This window comes from Anguilla rostrata, chromosome 17, assembly GCF_018555375.3.
Source record: "Anguilla rostrata isolate EN2019 chromosome 17, ASM1855537v3, whole genome shotgun sequence".
Lineage (NCBI taxonomy): Eukaryota > Metazoa > Chordata > Actinopteri > Anguilliformes > Anguillidae > Anguilla > Anguilla rostrata.
Window position 1 is genome coordinate 8,467,077 of NC_057949.1, and position 18,475 is coordinate 8,485,551.

Sequence of the window (18,475 nt, forward strand, 5' to 3'; positions counted from 1 at the left end):
AGCAGGCGGACAGGTTTAACAGGAGAGACGCGCCATTGTCCGTTACCCCCTGTACTGTCGCAGGTGTGTCCGGCCTCAGCCACCCTTTGCAACCCGAATAGTATCAGTTTAAGGAAAAGAAATAGAATCCACTGCGCTCAAGCCAAAAGGGAAACCGGTTTACTGCTTGTTTGGTATTCAAGGTATTGAACATGGTTCTTGAGAACAGCTTGAATCCATTCATGTCTAACCCATTTGCAGTGTGTTTTATACTTATTTGACCTTCCCCTGCCGGGAACAGATTTTCAAATGAAAAATTGTTTAGTCTGGAATTATTTACATTTTCTTTGGCAAGTGGGACAATTATTGAATATTTGTGACACGGTCCCATGGTGAACTTATGTGACATGGAGATTGACATTAATAAACTTACTGCACCACCTGATATGTATGATATGCAATCTGTACAATTCTGAGAGCATTATTTTACATTTCCATCCATAGTCACTGCTAATCTTAACTTATTGAGCCAATTGCATAAAACCTGGGACAGACTTGTAAAATGAATGGGTTGTGTTCAGAATATACCTTCACAATGGTAAAGTTCACATGCAAGTCTAATGTAACTGTATTGTCAGAAACCCTTCCAAAAATAAAACCATCCATTTAAAAAATAAGGATGAAATAATGAATATATATTCTATAATATATATGTTCCATAATAAATATATTTGTCCTCCTTTTAGTTCAAATGCCCTAGTTCCTTTTGAAAGAGCCATTCAATAATTTAAAAAATGCCTAAGATTATCCAAAGCTTAGTGGTACAGATTAACATACGGGCCAAGATAACAGAAGAATATTAACCCAGGAAAAACAACCTTTATGCGTGTAAAACCTGATTAGAATGTTCTCTCTAATGAATGAACACACCAGTCTCACATTTTTCAGTGTCTGAAACACTGATGAAAATGTATTACGGACAAGAGAATTAGAAGTACTGAACGGACAATAAGTACCATTCACACAAGGTTTAGTGGTCTGAGCTTATATTCTCAAATACAATAAATCAACTTAGTTTGCAAGTATAAAACAGCTGTGCGATTCACCATATTTACAATGTGCATTGTAAAATTCGATAAATAAATACATTACATTAAATTTCATAAATCCGTCAGTTTTGATTTTTCATATAATAGAAACCGATTACCCAGAACTCATGCATTCATGTTTACAATATATATGCCAAAATAAAAAAAGCATATAATTATTAAAAACAAAGTGGACAGCAAACAGCAAGCAAGGCAACAGGTGCAAAGTGGTACCACACAATACAAAGCGAACAAAGATAATTGTGTTTTTTTCCCTGAAGGGATATTCTTCACAATGGGACACTCCACACAGCTCTATGCTGGATGTGCTTTTCAACCTGGGTTTACGTGTGTTTTTTCTTAAGGAAAAAGCTTTTTTCTTTCAAGTCACAGAATGGCAGGGCAGCAAGCAGGCCACAGTCCTCACCTCACAGATTCTCTGAGTGTTAACATCCAGGCTGGCGCAACCTCTAGTACCTAGCAATCTACAGTACTGTCAGTATATTGTGTGTGAAACCAGTAACATGAAAAAGGGTAGTTAGGTAGGTCTGCCACCAGCACAGACATACATAGAACAATCACATTAGTCTGTGGTCCCCTTTTTAAGGCATAATTGTGGGGTATTACAGCACTGGTCACACGTGATCAATATTTGTACAATCACAAGAATAATAATGATGTTGATATATATAAATGGTAGATTTGAGTGTTTAGTCCCACAGAATATTAGCTGGAGGCAAGCAGAATATATAAATAAAATGGTACAACGAATCAAGGGATGCAGAGTTAGAAATAAATAAAAGCATTTGTTTATGTACAATGGTGGACATTTTAAGAAACATGTACAGACTCAACAGGGCAAGACTAGAGATGTACAAGCTATTTACATATTAACAAAATATTTACACACTCATATACAGGGCATGTTATTAAGATTAGCAGTCCATCACATTTGCATGTGTTATTCAAAATGGCATGTATTATGTAAATCCCCATATGTTCTCTTCGAACTAATCACACTAACAAAGAAGACACAGTGGTTTCATCTGTTGGGTACTTTTCAGAAAACTTACCCAATTCACTCCTGTAGCTAACAATACAAGGCTACTGTGACTAAAAACACATTGGCCTTCCACCACTGTAAAGCACAGAGACGATTCACAAGATCCATATCATACACCTCACCTGAAAAAATATCTTTCCCATAACCTCCCATCATCAGTTACCCAGCTACAGTCAAACATTGTACATTCTCACAACTGCATATTTTAATTGTTTTATCTTAAAGTACTAAAACCTGAACCTTTTTAGTTTGGTCATGCAGCTTTACTGGCAAAACTTAAATATGATTAATGCTGTTTGGCTTAAACCACACAAAGAGAAAGGCTAATTATAAAAATACATAGACCCCCCCTAAAAAAGGAACAAAAAAACGTAACCTTATAAAACTTAGTCTACAAGAAGGCCACTAGTTTCTGGTTCAGAGAAGAGATTACTGAACAGTGAAAAGACGGGTCTTCAGCATTTCAAGGCGGCCAGTCAGTTTGGCACCAGTTCTCATTGACCAATGGTTCCCCGTCCTGAGGATTAAATAACTAAAGCTGCAGGTGTGACAGCCATTTGAAAAACGTAGATCTTTGGCCTATGTACAAGGGTCACAGGTGAACTGTAGGGGAGATGGCTTTTTAAATAGGAATGTAACAACTGCACTAAGGCAGTTTAAGGCAGGCACGTGACAACAGTCTTGATTAGCCTACATATCACCCTTAGAAACGACTGTAGCATCTGGTACCTAACAGCACCTCTGATCTTTAACTGGTGTCAGTAATCATGATCCTTAGTTGATCAAGCACTGGAAACACAGCCTCTGGCCACATTACACAACTTTAAGGCTTATAGGTTCTTCTCAAGCAAAAAATTTGAAGTTGAACAAACTGAGTTTTAAAAGTGGGAACAATTTGCAAGGGACAAACAACAAAAACATGTACAATGAACTGAAAGCTGCCTCCTGGTTAGCACATAATGCATTATGAACCACAGTGGGGGGGAAAAAGAATAAAACCTAATTGCCGTGCAAACACTTCTACAGCTGCACAGTTAACGGCATACCCTGTTCACCACCTAGATTCTTTGGGTCACAAATAGATCATCAAGTAATTCCAAAAGGAGCTTTGTCCTTGATGCATTTTTGCCTCTGCTTCTGCTAAAGTGAAACGCAACCAGAGCTACTGAGGCAACAGTGAGACGTCATCACAAGGTAAACGAGGCTTGCAACCTTGACAGGTCTGGTGTTGTGCCACAACAGTCGAAAGGCCCTTTGGAAAACACACAAAAAAGCTACGGCAATGTCCAGAGATATTTATCATGTGCCCGTATCCCTGTCTGGATGATTAAATTCTCGAGGTCAGAAATGGTTACAAGTTCACCACTTCTGCAGAAAATGACATTCGTTATGTGCTTAATTCTTCAATCTCTCCATTTGTAAACAGGCTTATTTGGTTCAGAGATCATTGTGTCACCTTAAGTCTGTGTCACCTTATTGCACAAAAAAATTATTTGATCTAAATAAATCTAAATATTAGCTTTTTGTTGGATTTAAAATAACAAAGCCCATTAAATTAATCTCAAGCTAGTGCAAGATTTAGTTATGGCTATACCCCTACCCCCTGAAAAATACAATGGACAGAAAAAATATTTACATTAACGCAAAAGGAATAAAAATCTAACAAAAAAGACCTTCAGAATTTCAAGTGGTACAACATCTTACAAATGCTTTGTTGAGACCCGCTGTGTTCTGACATCAAGGAGCTTAAATGGTTGGCAACTCTGACTAGGGAATACCCTCCTTCATTCTTAAAAAGTTCTGAGAAAAAAAGGAAGTGAAAAATCATAAAGTGGTTTGTTGTTTTTGCTTCTTTGGTTGCAGTGTCCTCGCTTCTTGCTTGCAACCGAGGAAGCTGCAGGCAACCGGAACGGACAGTGTTCATATCTATTATATCTATTTTCTTCTGGAGTCTTTTTCTCTCCTCTGGCTCCCGGGGCCACAGTAGAAAAATTGCACAGTTCTAACTAAGAGTTCTCAGAGCAGCATATTAACATGATCTTCATCTGTCTTCTGCGGTTTCATCTTTCCTGCTGGACATCGCACATCACGCCATGTCTTCATCCAGACTCACCATTTGCCGCTAAAAAGGAGGCGAAAAAGAGCTCTTAGGAAAACCCCAAACACTTTAAAAAGTAAATATCATATCCAAGGAAACATACTGTAATGTACAGTATACAGTCACTGCCACTAGTGGAATACACTGTAAATCGATTACACTGTGAAACACATTAGAGAAGTGAAAAGCGTGCATTTAAGGAAGTGAAAATTGTTAATGTGTTTTATGGCACGCGTGCTTGCGTGTTTGTGATTGTGTGTGAATGCACGTGTGTATGTGCGTGTGTGTGTGTGCGTGTGTGTGTGTGTGTGTGCATGCGCTGAGCTCACCGATGGGTAAGAGTATCCGTCCTGGCTCCTGCAGATGTGCACCTCGTCCTCGGTGGTTTTCTGGTAGACGGGGTTGTCGAAGTTGATGCTGATGGTGTTCTTCAGCTTCCAGTTCCTCCGCAGCAGGACGGCGCCGAAGGCCACCAGACACAGGACCACTGCGGAGAAACAGGACCCGGTCAGCGGCCAGAAGACGCTCCCAAACCCAGCCCGAACGCCTCGCACATCTGCTCAACCATTCCAACTCCAGAGTTAGCAAACTGGGAATCTGAGTCTTGCTGCTCCATGTGCTAATCGGCTAGGAGCAGCGGAAGTCTCATTCAGCCCCCTGATTCCGCTCAACCTTCTTTCCTGTCACATGACGATGACTTAATTTTACTGTCCTGCCTCTTTTTCTTAAGAGAAGGACTTCAGGACTCAAAGGGTTGAGGTACTCACCAATGGGAAGCACTATGTACAGGGCAGTGGGAGAGCTCTCGTTTGCTTTGGGAATGGCGGCTAATCCATTGTGGGCCCCTAGATTGAAATTGAAACAGAAAGAAAAAACGTCAAGGACGGTCTCTCATTTTTACATTACATTACATTATAGGCATTTAGCAGACGCTCTTATCCAGAGCGACGTACAACAAGTGCATAGGTTTCATGATGTAGAGGCGCAAAAGAAACACTAGAGTGAAGTAAGAGAGCGAACCTTGCAGCTCAGTGGCCTGGGTTTCGCTGGTGGCCTGAGGGAACTTAGCCCGGCCTGGAGGAGCGGGTGTGGTGGCGGGGCGCGTGGGATCTTTGGGAACGACAGGCAGGTTCGGCACGTTCCCAGCTGCTGAGGACAGGAGAAAGCAAAACAATGAGCTGTCTGCTCTGTGTGCACAAGTGTTTGTTTGAGAGTGTTGTATGTATGTGTGTGTGTGTGTGTGTGTGTGTGTGTGTGTGTGGGCATGTGTATAAGAATAAGTGAATATCAGAGCACAAGACAGAGAAAGGGAAACAGGGATAAACTTTTTTTTCCCTTTTCAGTAAGCTCCCCAGGGGGCTTTGTTGAAGGAGACAACCCGGGCCCTTCCGGCCCCCCATCAGCAGTCCCAGATCTCACCCCTCGATCTAACCCTAACCCCAAACACGTGAACGTACAAGAAAAAAAGTGCTGATCCAGGATCAGTGGTAGCGGATAATGATAAGACTGACCTGGCACACACTTCCGCATGTCAGGGCCCAGGGTCAGGTGGTCGGGGCAGGCGCAGGTGTATTTCGGGGAGTGCGCACTGATCTGAGGTGCAGGCAGGCACAGGAACTCGCAGCCTCCGTTGGGGATCTTGCCCGCCGTGCACCAGTTCACACCTGACGAGAGAGGAAAGGCAGGGTTTTAGCAGGCAATGCCCAAACGTGCGTTTCCCTTCTCCACTAGATTTGTTCTCCATTGCTTTCTCGCCATTCTTAATCCATTCCATCATTCCGCCTCTCGCACCCTGTCCACCTGCACACAAGACGGTCAGCTCTGCATTCTTCCTGCCTAAATTTCTGGCACTGTCATTGGCTAAATTTCCAGCGCTCTCATTGGTGAAACGTCCTAATGAATATTCATAAGTGGGTGCCCTTTGGTACAGATCATCCATATCTACTGTAGCAGCACAGACAGCACAGGCACAGGAATGTCTCATCAGCCGTAACCTAGAATAACGCAGTACAAATGACAAGAGCTGACCATGCGGTTTGAAAATGGAAGATCTGCGTCCTTACAGAGTTAATACTGTTTATTCCTTTTCAATTCATGAATTTCAGTTCAAACAGTGGCTGGATTTCAAATGAATTGACCCACGCCTGGTCTGTATTACTGCCACCGTGGGTACTGTTCTGTCTCTTGAGGTCCCTTCAGATGGCATTACATTACATTACACCCGCATTGCAGGCTTTATCCAGAGACTAACACAACTTTTTACAAGCATTTACTTGTATTCCATTTATACAGCGATATATCTGAAGCAATTCAGGTTAATACTTGCTCAGGTCAACGGCAGTGTCCTTACCCGGGAATCGAACCTGCGACCTTTCGGTTACAAGCGCAGTTCCTTACCCACTGTGCCACACTCCGTCCTACAGCCGTGGCAGCCTGAGTTTCGAGACTGCAGCTAAGGGTGCGGCGGGAGCGCCTGCACGGGGGGGGGGGGCAGCTCTTACCGGTGGGCTGCTTCAGGTTGTGGTACAGGACGATGTCCTCGGGGTACGCCACGTTCTCCACCACGGCCGTGATGTTGCCCCCCGTCAGCCGGTTGGCGCTCAGGATGGCTTTGTTGCCCACGTCGGTCCAGAACACTCTCTCCTGTGGGGAAAAAAAAGGGAAAGCAATACAAATGAACTCAATGGAGACGGAGGTGGCACCGGTAGAACTGCTGTAAACGAAAAGTCGCAGTTCGATTCCGTAGGACCTGCCGTTGTACCTTGAGCAAGGTATAACCTGCATGCTTCAGTAACATATCCAGCTACATATACAATGTAAATGCTATGTAAAAGTGTAAGTCGCTCTGAAGTCTGCTAATCCTGTAAGAATGTAATGTAATGAATGATTCAATCAATACACCTAGAATAATCAAGCAGGACCAAAATCTGCCAGAAATGGTACCTCCTTATGATGCATACGTTACTTGTTCATTACAAAGGAAAGCACTGAGGTGCTAGGGGCAGTTCATCAAATGAATAAGGAAGGACATTCTTTGTGATAAATAAAATAATCTGTATATTTATTTTATTTATCAGTCAAACCCACCCCCCCCCCCCCTCCATAGGTACATTTAGTCAGCAGCTTTAAGTTTTTTTTTTTCAGATATATAATGCAGGCATTGAATATTTGAAATGAAAAACCCTTCAAAGTGTCTGAAAAACAAGGCAGGATAAGCCCGGCTGAAACCCCAGTGGCAGTAAGCAGGCAGCTCATGAAATCCTAAACCCTCTTACACCCCTCCCCACACCCCCCACACCCCCAGAGAACATTCCTCCCGTCGGCCCAAATCTCCACGTCTTAATTCCACGGGATATTACGAGGGAAAAAGGACCGATGCGGACCACCCGCGCCCCCTCCCCCTCCCCCTCGCCTTCCTCCTGCCCCAGAGCACGTGCTCACCTCAAAGACAGTCAGGGAGAGCGGGTGGGCCAGCTTCTGCTGATCCAGGATCAGCGTGTGGCGCTCACCGCCCTGGACGTTGATGCTGGAGAGCGTGTGGAGCTTGGAGTCCACCCAGTACAGCCGCTGGTTCAACATGTCTGAGAGAGGGAGGGAGGGAGAGGGGAAAAGAGAGAGAGGGAAGACAGTTGACGATAACAGTTAACCAGGTCTGAATAGCCAGCACAAAAAACATCCACAGATTTATGAGCACTGACCGTACTCTCAGTGCACAAACGGACATTGATCTTCTCTCGGCCAAGCTTTTATTGCTTTACGGCATGTAACGGTAGGTGAGTGGAGGGAGTGGGGTCTGTGTAGGTCAAAGGTCGTCACTCACCAAGGGTGATGCCGTTGGGCCACTCGATGTTGTCCGCCACCAGGGTGACGCGGTTGGCTCCGTTCAGCCCGCTCTTCTCGATTTTGGCCGGGGTGCCCCAGTCTGTCCAGAACATGAAACTGCAGAGACATAACACAGTCAGTGCCTGTTCCAAACTCATCAGATAACCACAGTTTCACACCATTTGGAGTGGGTAAATGTTTTTAATAATAACACTAAACACTAAAAACTAGTCCCATTATAACCCAAACAGTACAGACCCACTAAAACCAAGGATTACATATTAACTTGCTGCACTACACCATCTCCTGCTGATGGATTGGCCAGCCAGGTGGCTGGGGGAGGGGCACGGCTTACTTGTGGGTGGGGTCGACCACAATGGCACGTGGCTTGGCCAAGTTCTGGTCGATGAGCGTCTTACGGCGCGCTCCATCCACGGTTGCCACGGAGATGGTGCCGTACAAGCTGTCAGTCCAGTACAGGTTGCCGTGGATCCAGTCAATGGCGATCCCTTCAGGCGCTTCGATGTCCTTGCCAATCACAGTGTTGTGGTGGGAGGAGTTACCAGCCAGATCCATGTGGGTGCTGAGTGGAGGGGGGGGGGCGTGACAGGATTAGCTTTCTGACACATGCAACAAAATGCATTTGGGCTAAACAAGAATTGGCAAAATATACTCCCTCCCTCGTTCTCCACCTGGAGTGCTCTCACCTGTAGATCTTCTTCTGGGACAGATCGGACCAGAAGATTTTGCGGGTGGGGATGTCCATGTCCAGGGCCACCGCGTTCTTCAGCTGTGGGATGAAGCGCGTGTACTCCCTGCGGTCCAGCGTCATCTTCCTCACCTCGTGCCGAATGGTGAAGAACAGGTAGGCCACCGTGCCTGGTGAAGGGGAACGGGGGTTAATACTTTAATACAGATTTCTGCATGAACACCAGAGTCTCGGAGATCAAGTCGGTTTCCGTTCGGTCAGAGAACTGAAAAGATTCCCTTTTTTTAATGAATGAATTGAATTTCAGTTCTTTGTCTTGAATTGACCCAACTGAAATACAAGTGACCCCCCAACACTGCATGAAGACCAATGAATGCTCACAGGAGTGAAAAACGTTTAGAGCTCAGCGATGTTGTTGCATTGAAATAACTGTATTTCAACCAAAAGGTTCGATGCTATCAGGGAGGGATGAACGACACCTCTAAAGTGTGTCAGTTTTGGTTCATTACATGGCCACCTCTCCCTTGACTGGCGCGTCCGCTCACCAGTGGCTTTGCAGTCGTTGGTCCCCGGGTCCAGCTGGTAGCCCTCCTCACACTCGCACTTGTACCCGCCCTCCTGATTGACGCAGATCTGGCTGCAGGTGTCCGGGTTGAGGCACTCGTTTATGTCTGCGATGGGAGACGGCGGCAAAGAGAGAGAGGCATCAGGGGTCAGGGGTCAGAGGTCAGGGGTCAGGGGGCACAGCGGTGTGGAAGGGATGTATTTAATACACATTTATTTGAAATGCACATCTGCATGCGCGCAGTGCATTCGTAATACGGGACGCTCGCCTCTTTTCTATAAGGTTTAAACCTCTGAGACACTAGAAAACAAACTACGCCTCAACCAATTCAGTTGCAGTTTTACGGATACATTTTTGGGAGGAATTTTGCGTTTTGCAACCATGAATTTTCATCCATGCAGTTATCATGGACATCGTGGGGTGGAGGTGCGGGCGGGACAGGGGTGGGGGGGAAGGGGGGGGCTGCTGACTCATCGTGAAGGCAGGGGTGACAGGTACAGGACAGGGAGCTGGCTGTCCTCACCTGTGACCCACATGGCGTTCACTGCCACCCGGGAATGGCGATTTGGCCAAAGCAAACACGATAGCCCCAGGTGAGGGTCGGCCAACTGAAACCTCCCCACTCCCAAAAATAAATAGGGCGCAGAAGCCTCTGTTGCGCAAATCAAACAGCCTGTTATTCATGAGGTTCTCATGGTTTCTGTTTTTAGGGGAGTAAAGAAAACGTGGGTGTGTATGTCGAGGGGCTGCAGGGCCTGGCTTGGGCAGAATGGGGGACACAGCTGAGGGAGGGGGGCCTCACCTTCACAGCGTTTGTTGTCCACCAATCGGAAGCCGGCGGGGCAGAGGCACTCGAACCCGATCCTCAGGTCTCTGCAGACGTGGGAGCAGCCTCCATTGCTGCGCTGGCACTCGTTGTTATCTGGGGGCAGAAGGTGAAAAAAAATGAACAATCAGTGAATAAAACGCAATCGTTAGCTCTGCCTGGCGGCTGCTGCCGTCACCCAGCTCCCATGTGACTCCTTGAATGCGTGAGTAATTCTGTGAAAAAAAGACAAAATCTTCTACTGAGAAACCAAATGTGCAGCGAGCTACGAGTTAGCCATGAACAGAAATTTGGATTTGTTCCACCCCAGCACCCCTGAACCACCCCCAGCACAGCCAAACGGGCGTAAAAATTAGCCTGTGAGAACCGGCGGGGCGGGAAGTGCACTCACCGCACTCCTTCACGGGCTCGTCGGACCAGTCCCTGCAGTCCCGCTGCTTGTCGCACACCTTGTCCACGCTGATGCACTCCCCGTTGCGGCACTTGAACCTGTCAGGCCCCTCGCACGTGCTCACTGCGGGGGACGAGGTGGGGGGCGGGAGGAGGGGGGAGGAGAGATTAAGGCCAGCGCCTTTCAGGATCAGGGCCACAGCAGTGCAGCGAGATTTACAGTACGGTTTAATAACTCTACAGAACCGTTAACAGGTCCGGCTTTAAGAAAGCAACGTCACGTACCGTTATTAAATGTAAATATTTTTTCCGTTATGTATTGCTGCTGGGGCATTAACTTGAAACCAATTTAGAAAAGGCTCAGAGATTCCAGCCTGCAGCTATCAGAGTACACTGCAGCTGCAAGGAGGGGGGGGGGGGGGGGGGGAGTCTGCTGGTATGGCCAGTAACAGACTCCAAGGTCCAGAAGTTCATCCTCAGCATGGTAGTGCTAAGGCCAGAGTCCTGCAGGACTCTGTGTGGAATTGGGGGGGGGGGGTGAACTCACCGTTGCAGCCCAGCTCGTCGCTCATGTCCCTGCAGTCGTACTCGCCGTCGCACTGCCGGCCCCCGGGGACACAGGTGCCGTCGCTGCACTGGAAGTCGTCCGGCCGGCACGTGGGGTGGCCTGAGAGGGAACGGGGGGGCTCAGACGGGGTCCTGCCGTGCCACTTTTCCCACCCTTATTTCAACAACCGTCCTCATCAACCCCCCCCCCTCCCCCCCAGTATTTGGCAACCTTGCTTACCACAGATAAACTGTGAGTGTTCAAAAACTTTTTTTATCAAATCAAAGTGCTTTTGCAAACTGTAGCAGGTAGAGTGAAAAGTGTAGCAGAAGTCATTATAAAGTGTATAACATAGCACATAGAACACCAAGAATTACAGTAAGGAGTACAGCACTGAGCAAAGTACAGAGTAGGTTTACTACAGTGTACTAAATGCTACAGTGAAATGTATATTACATTAAATTCTATAGCCATTCGCTGATAGTAGTGGTATTTGTATGTTATACAAATACTGTACCATCACTATCATCATGTACGTATGACTGCAGCGTTCTAGGCTGGCACTGCCCTATCAGAGTGCAGGGTTGTTAGCGGGGTCCATCCCTGCCGCTCGTATAACGGACAGACGCACTGACGATCCCTCGCGAGTTCCCGCGGGTCTGCCAAACGGCAATGCGACGCAGCGGCGCAAGCCAGGGCCGGGGAGAGCCACTCACTGCAGTTGGCCTCGTCCGACCGGTCGGCACAGTCCACGCCGCCGTCGCACCTCCAGCTGCTGTGGACGCACTCGCCGCTGCCGCAGTGGAACTCCAGGGCGGAGCAGGGCCTGGGCGGGGCGGGCGGGGCGTGGCCGCCGCAGCTCTCGGGCCACTCGTCGGAGCCGTCGGGGCAGTCGCGGTCGCCGTCGCAGGCCCACAGGCGCGGCACGCACAGCGAGCTGTTGCAGCGGAAGGCGTTGCTGCCGCAGGTGGTCGCCCGGCAGGACGCCTCGTCGCTGCCGTCCGCGCAGTCCGCCTCGTCGTCGCACACGAAGGAGGACGACACGCACTGGCCGCTGGCGCAGGTGAACTCGTCGTCCGCGCAGGTCTTGGGCACTGGGGATGTGGGATAGGATGGTGAGGCAAGGGGGGGCGGGGGGGGCACAGCTTTCCTTCTTTAATGTCTTTCTCCTCTTTCCCTTTTCCATTTTCATTTTTTTATATGTAGTTCAAAAATCTGATTCTTGTCCACTCACATTGTTCATTTCTATTCTTCAGAATTTTCTTTGTCCTCTTGCCTGTAGTGTGATTTCTCTTGATTGTTCCTTTGCGATAGGTGTGGATTTTTGAGTTCATTTGAGAGAGATGCTGTTTTTTTTGCGTCCACTTGTGGCGTATCGCTCGGAGGACGCAGGAAGAGCTAGGCCCTGTACTCACCACAACTGTCCTCATCGGCCCCGTTCTCGCAGTCAGCCTTGTCGTCACAGCGCCACCCGATGGGCACGCACCGATTCAGCCTCCCCCCGCAGCTGAACTCCGTAGGTGAGCAGGTTCGGGCTCCTGAAGAGGCAATGCACACACAGGCCATGCAGAGAGAGACCGTCACTGCGTGAAGCAGGGCAAACCCGCAACAGACGTGATGTCACAATGTGAAACGGAACCGAGCAGAGCTGTGCTGCTGACCTCTCCATATGACCTTTTCCCACTGCAGTTTGGGGCATTTAGTTTTCTGGAACTTGTAGTTTCTGGGACATTGATGAGGTTGAGGGACAATAATATACTTTGATTATAAATGGGCCTTCTGTGCCTTCTTGGTGCTACTGCATTTTTTAATTCCTGAGACTAACACTGATGCACTCCATATCTGTAAATTGGTCTGGATAAGAGTGTCTGCTTACTGAATGCAATGTCCTGTAATGGCAGGCGTGTGAGAGCAGAATGTGGAAAAAGAGTCCGGAGTGGGTGGGGGTTTGGGGGGGGGGGGGGCGGGGCATGTTACTCACGGCAGGTTTCGGGAAGCTCGTCGGTGCCATCGCCACAGTCGTCCGTCCCGTCGCACACCCACTTCAGCGTGATGCACTTCCCGTTTCCACATTGGAACTGCCTCGAGTTGCACGTATAAGCTGCACCTGTGGAGCAGCAGTACGGTCAATAACCCATTTCCCTTTCCCCAAAACCCCCCAAGCCTGTGGTCTGACATCATATGCACCTGAATGAATAAACAAATGCAGGAGCAGAACTTCATTATTTATTGATGCTGCTTTCAACTTAATCTTTAAACAGCCACACACAGTTAAAACAGTTTAATAATAAATCTATACTGTCATACATTACATTGCTCTGTGGTTAGCTAAGCTCACAAAGTCACACCCTCTAAAACCTAAAACCAAGCAATTATTAATTGCAACAGTGACCAAGCCAGCATAGGGCTTGAAAAATCTATGCAGCATTGCTACAGGAACAGGATGTGAGTAATGCCGTTGGAATTTTTAACATGGTTTCCTGTTAACCATGTTTCCAGGGACATTTTTTTTGAGGAGTTTAATCTAAACAACAGCCCCTAAATTAATTTGATTTACCTTCACAAAATAAGCAAGACATTAAATAAAAGAAAAGCCTTTGTCTTTAAAGGCACTATTCAGGTTGGTAAGGCCAGCGTGGTCTTCATCATTAAGTAGCACATCACTACTGTGGTCATAAATGGCAAATGAGAGGGGGTAGGGAGGGGAACTGACGAATTTACATACACACACAGACGCGCGCGCCACAGCAAGCGTTCCCATGACAAAGTACACTGCGTGAAAACAGCCGACCAATTGAGAACCTTATACTCCGCGTACAGACTATGAATTGTTACAAGGAATGGCATCTTCGGTTCATGCGACGAGAACCTGGTGCCAAACTCTGCTGGGTGAATGGAGGAACAGGCACTGATTGCTCAGGTTTTTTGACATTAAACTAAGGCACTCTACGTAATCAGCTCCATACCTGCTTGCACCTGCTTTCAGAGAGAAAACCGACAGGCACTGGGACAGAGTGGTCGGAGTGTAGCACAGTGGGTAAGGAACTAGACTTGTAACTGAAAGGTCGCAGGTTCGATTCCCGGGTAAGGACACTGCCGTTGTACCCTTGAGCAAGGTACTTAACCGGAATTGCTTCATCATATATCCAGCTGTATAAATGGATACAATGTAAAAAATGCTTTGTAAAAGTTCTGTAAGTCGCTCTGGATAAGAGCGTCTACTAAATGCCTGTAATGGAATGTAATGTAATGTAATGACAGCACCGGTATAAACATCGACGGATGGAAAAGGAAGAACTACTGGTTCGCTGTTGACCAACCTGTCCCTCAGACCCCTGCATTTACATATCCCATTTAGGCACGGGATGTTTCTAATAGGGACGTTATTAAAAGGCCTCGAGCTCTGACAGCGAGGCCGTATCCAAGGGAACCACATACGCTATGTATGCTGAGTCACAGTGCGTGCTGCCAGAGAAGCACTTTGCCCTGGTAAGAGTCTCCCCTGGCTGTTTATTTAGCGTTCCTTCAGGCATCCCGACACTGACGACAGACACCTGCTCCCAACAGAGAGATGGAAAGGGGGGAGGAGCCTTGAAAATCACACCACCGGTTGCCGACTGCCAATCACGGAGGTTCCGCTTAATATATTCACAACGGGAGCACGGCGAGGGGGTAGGGACTTTTTACCTGCCAGGAAGGAAATGTCAAAACCAGAGCCACTGAGGTCACAGAGTCACAGTTCTTGTGAGTGATAACTAAAAATGCTCTGATACTCACATCAAAAATAGAAAAACATGTTTTGGAAATACCATAATACAGATAACCCCATTGACCAGCATTAAAAGAAACTCTGGTACTTCTGCAGAAAGGTACCCGATAAACACTGAAAACATCAACCGCAACGTGATAACCTTCAACACCCAGTGGCTCTGTTCAAGAGATCGATGATGGCTGAGTATTTCAGATTAAATAATGCCCCTTATCTGGTCCCCGTGGTAACATTTCCTATGTGACCATATTGACACAGTCAGTACATTAAAGAAGAAAAATAAAAACTCAAATTTCTTAAAAATAAGACGGAAAAGTGCTGAGAGTCACATCAACCTGAGCTGAAAGGGTTCCCAGACAGGAAATGGCTTCACGTTACTTTCTCTCTGTGTCATAACCTCGCACACTGAACATGGAACTGAGGTTTCAGGTCAAGTCATTTAGTAACTGAAAAGTAACCACAGAATGGTTTCACACATCCAGCCCCTCATCTGTAAAACGTGACAGATAGCTGAGCCCTGAGAGTGCTGAATGTATTGCCGTTGTGTGCTGGTGTGTGTATTTGTGTTTTTGGTGTGTGTGTCTGGGGGCAAGGTTATTTTAGCCAGACTTGCTTCAGCAGACATCCCAAGGAGCACATTGTTTATTTGTGAGCTGTAAGTCACCCTTGATAAGCAAGCAGGAAATATAACAATGCAAATGCATGTTGACCTAATCAGTAATTCTTCTGAAATGGAAAGGATGCAGCAACAATGCTAAATGTACAGTGATATTTCTATTATACAGGGGAAAGAATAATACACTTGAGTAGAGTTATTATATAAATGTTGAAAATGCAGGATAGCGCCGATTTCGTCAGGGGGTAGTCCCACACGTAGCTACAGTGCGCCTGGCAGAAACAGTTGCCAGTTAGTGTAGTTTAGTGTAACCCTTTTTGGTTCAGGGGATAGCTTTCATTAACACTTAGTTAATGTGTAACGGAGAGAGTCGGGTAAATGAGGCTATGCCTAGTGTGGTAGCGTGCCGTTAAGACGGATTTCCGCCCAACTGTGCAAATGCCGATAACGATCCAGTTTACATTCTCAAGGCTGACGATGACACAGGCGACACGATACACACCCCAGGGAGTGGAGATGGTTCTAAAAGGAACGTGATTCTCTCACCATTCTGCACGTTATAAGTAGTATAATTCGCAAGGCCTCTATTAGGCTAGAGTAATAATGCAACCCAACCAGACTCCCATTTAGACCATGTCAACGTAGCACTTAACAATGAAGCCCTCCGCAAGTAGCATGTACCTACATGCAACCGGACCTATTATTAGTGCGCGTTCTTTAAAGCTTTACATGGCTAATGGCTGCAGTATAGCTGACTTAAATAATTGATCAAAATGTGTCAGTCTAAAATCCCCAGAGACCTTTGACTATGGATTATGTCTGAGTGGTGGCAGAATCAGGTTACGAAGCGGTATTACGAACGTTGTGGTTCAGTAAGATCCCTACATAATTCTGCCCTTCCGCCCATTTCCTTGGGAATGTGAATAAGTGAATTTTAATCGCGATGGCCAAAACCACCTCAGATTATTCCAGCTGTATGGTATACTTCTGAAAGTCTAAAAGGAATAGTGCATTGTTCTGGGATTTTCTACTTTACACACGATGGTGTTTCATTGTAGTCCATTTCACATGGAAATAGTGTCGCCACATATCGCTTCCGAAAAAAAAATTGTCCTATGCTGTATGTGACATGATCCGACGTCACAGGCTTTTATGAGGCTACACCTAAGGGTGACACTCATTTTAAAGCTTCCAATGGTGACACAAGCAACCACCACCCCTTATAAATATGGTAAAAACAGTGGTTAAGTTCGAGGCTGCGCCTGCAGTACGGGCGAATTCACTCTACACTCTTACTTCCCTGGCTTGTACGTCCATAGCCTACGAAATAACCTCAAAAGCTAAAGGAACAGAGTTTTAGCTACAGTAGCCACTGTACTTTGATGGGAAACTGTATAACGGATAAAGAAGTTCCTGTACGGTACTACCTTCCATTGTTTCGTTAACTTCAGTGTCAACATCTAAATTCCTTAAAATAATTCCACCTTTGGAAAGCCCTTTTAAGTGGCTGGCGCATATATAGTGGGAAATTTAAAAATTTTGTATTAACATAAACCCCTTACAATTGTTCTCCAGCACAAACAAAATACAAACCAACTCAAGATCATGAAACTGTTGGTGTGTAGCGCTCATTCTCCAAATTGATGGCCAAAATCTTATCTGTCCCCGACACACCACACCCTTAATTTAACGTTCTAGCCACACATCAAGGCCACCAGGAGAGGGTGGAAGTTATTTGCAACCAAATAACTGAGCTTAAACTCATGCCAACACAACCAAAATCAGAAAGGGTTGATATACATCTCATTTCGAAAGCCAGAATTGACAGAAATTGTAGAACTGACTAAAATTATATCGCTTGGCTATTTAACTATAATGTCAATACACTATTTTCTCACTGTGAGCCACGCCCTACATACTGGCAATGACAACCGGTCTTTTCCGAAGTCCTCGTTTGAACGTCTTACTACGCTACTCTTGCAGTTTAACACATTCCTCTTTCTGATTGGCTCCCGAATCTCACGTTATTCAACAGAGAACGAATCAGAAACCGGAGGTCAAGGCCCATTCATACAAACGCCGGTAACATAAACACAACGCACTGAAATCACCGGTCGCCTAGGGTACGCCTTAATTTTAACTTTAATAGACATAAAGTGAGAATTCTGAGGTTATTTAAGTGAGCTCAATTTACAAAACACAGTAGTCTGAAATCTGTCTAGTCCCGATGGCAAATTTTGGGGATTTACAACAAGCTTGTCCGCTAACCGGTTACACGTACATCCACATGCTAAGCACCGATGAATCGACATAGCTAGGTAGTAGCCTAGTAGCCTCAGGCATTTTAATTCCACCAAAATCATAAAAACAGAAACAGTCACATTTCGCAGCATACTGTAATAAACCATTAAGATTTTAAGCAATCGCTAATAAGGAAACCTATGCAAACAATAAAACTTTACCTAGCTTCCACTAAACACTAGCCTACGGGCATTTTGGTTAAAACATTCATTATTTCCCGAAATGCACAGGCAATTTTAACGTAATAAACGTTCCATACATTCTGAATATACTTGAAATATATGTCAGAACATAATCGAACTTTTACAAATACTTTGTAAAATATTTTCAGGGTATTTCATGACTTACTCGTTTGCACAAGGCAGGTCATCAGGACAACTACGGGCAATGCCAGTCCAAATGCATTCCACCGAACCGCTGACAGCATCTCCGTTTCTGCTTGACTCGTTAGAAGGTAATTTTAAAGTGGAAAGGTGTGCAGGTAGCCAAACCAAACTTTTTTTTAAGTAGTGCTACTTCTGAGAAAAATATTGCTGAACTCCTGCTATTACTGTAAAGTTAATGTAAGGTAGCCTACACACTGTGAGGTCGACTTGCAGGGATGGTGTCCAATATAGAATTAGGAAACAGAATCTGACCAATTTCAATATGGTCATGGTGTGGGCGGGACAGAAGAGTGGTGTGATGTTTGAAATATGCTAC

The 18,475-nt window shown here is 46.0% G+C and overlaps 1 protein-coding gene and 1 long non-coding RNA gene across 3 annotated transcripts in view; one reads left to right on the forward strand and one right to left on the reverse strand.

Moving 5' to 3' along the window:
- The window catches only part of LOC135243276 (uncharacterized), a 149,232-nt gene that overhangs the window by 47,617 nt on the left and 83,140 nt on the right, over positions 1-18,475 (forward strand). The gene's annotated exons all lie outside the window — the stretch shown is intronic.
- On the reverse strand, positions 1,009-18,414 carry LOC135243186 (low-density lipoprotein receptor-like). Of its 2 annotated transcripts, none has more exons than XM_064314811.1 (18): positions 18,122-18,414; positions 13,069-13,194; positions 12,503-12,625; positions 11,804-12,181; positions 11,088-11,207; positions 10,542-10,664; positions 10,127-10,246; positions 9,305-9,430; positions 8,758-8,929; positions 8,406-8,633; positions 8,049-8,167; positions 7,670-7,809; positions 6,730-6,871; positions 5,740-5,892; positions 5,249-5,374; positions 4,996-5,073; positions 4,558-4,715; positions 1,009-4,252 (listed from the first exon to the last, which is right to left on the reverse strand). In XM_064314811.1, the coding sequence occupies exons 1-18, from the start codon at positions 18,198-18,200 to the stop codon at positions 4,217-4,219; spliced, it is 2,547 nt and encodes an 848-aa protein (XP_064170881.1). In that variant the 5' UTR covers positions 18,201-18,414; the 3' UTR covers positions 1,009-4,216. The 2 variants fall into 2 exon arrangements, with proteins under 2 accessions (XP_064170881.1, XP_064170880.1); XM_064314810.1 differs by having other exon boundaries at positions 5,249-5,377; positions 18,122-18,413.

Excerpts from the sequence above, each read along its gene's own strand:
- LOC135243186 (XM_064314810.1), bottom strand. The coding sequence starts at position 18,200 with ATGCTGTCAGCGGTTCGGTGGAATGCATTTGGACTGGCATTGCCCGTA. Across the intron at positions 8,930-9,304 it reads CAACGACTGCAAAGCCACTG|GCACGGTGGCCTACCTGTTC; the intron begins GTGAGCGGACGC and ends CCCCTTCACCAG. Across the intron at positions 4,253-4,557 it reads ACGGATACTCTTACCCATCG|CGGCAAATGGTGAGTCTGGA; the intron begins GTGAGCTCAGCG and ends CCTCCTTTTTAG.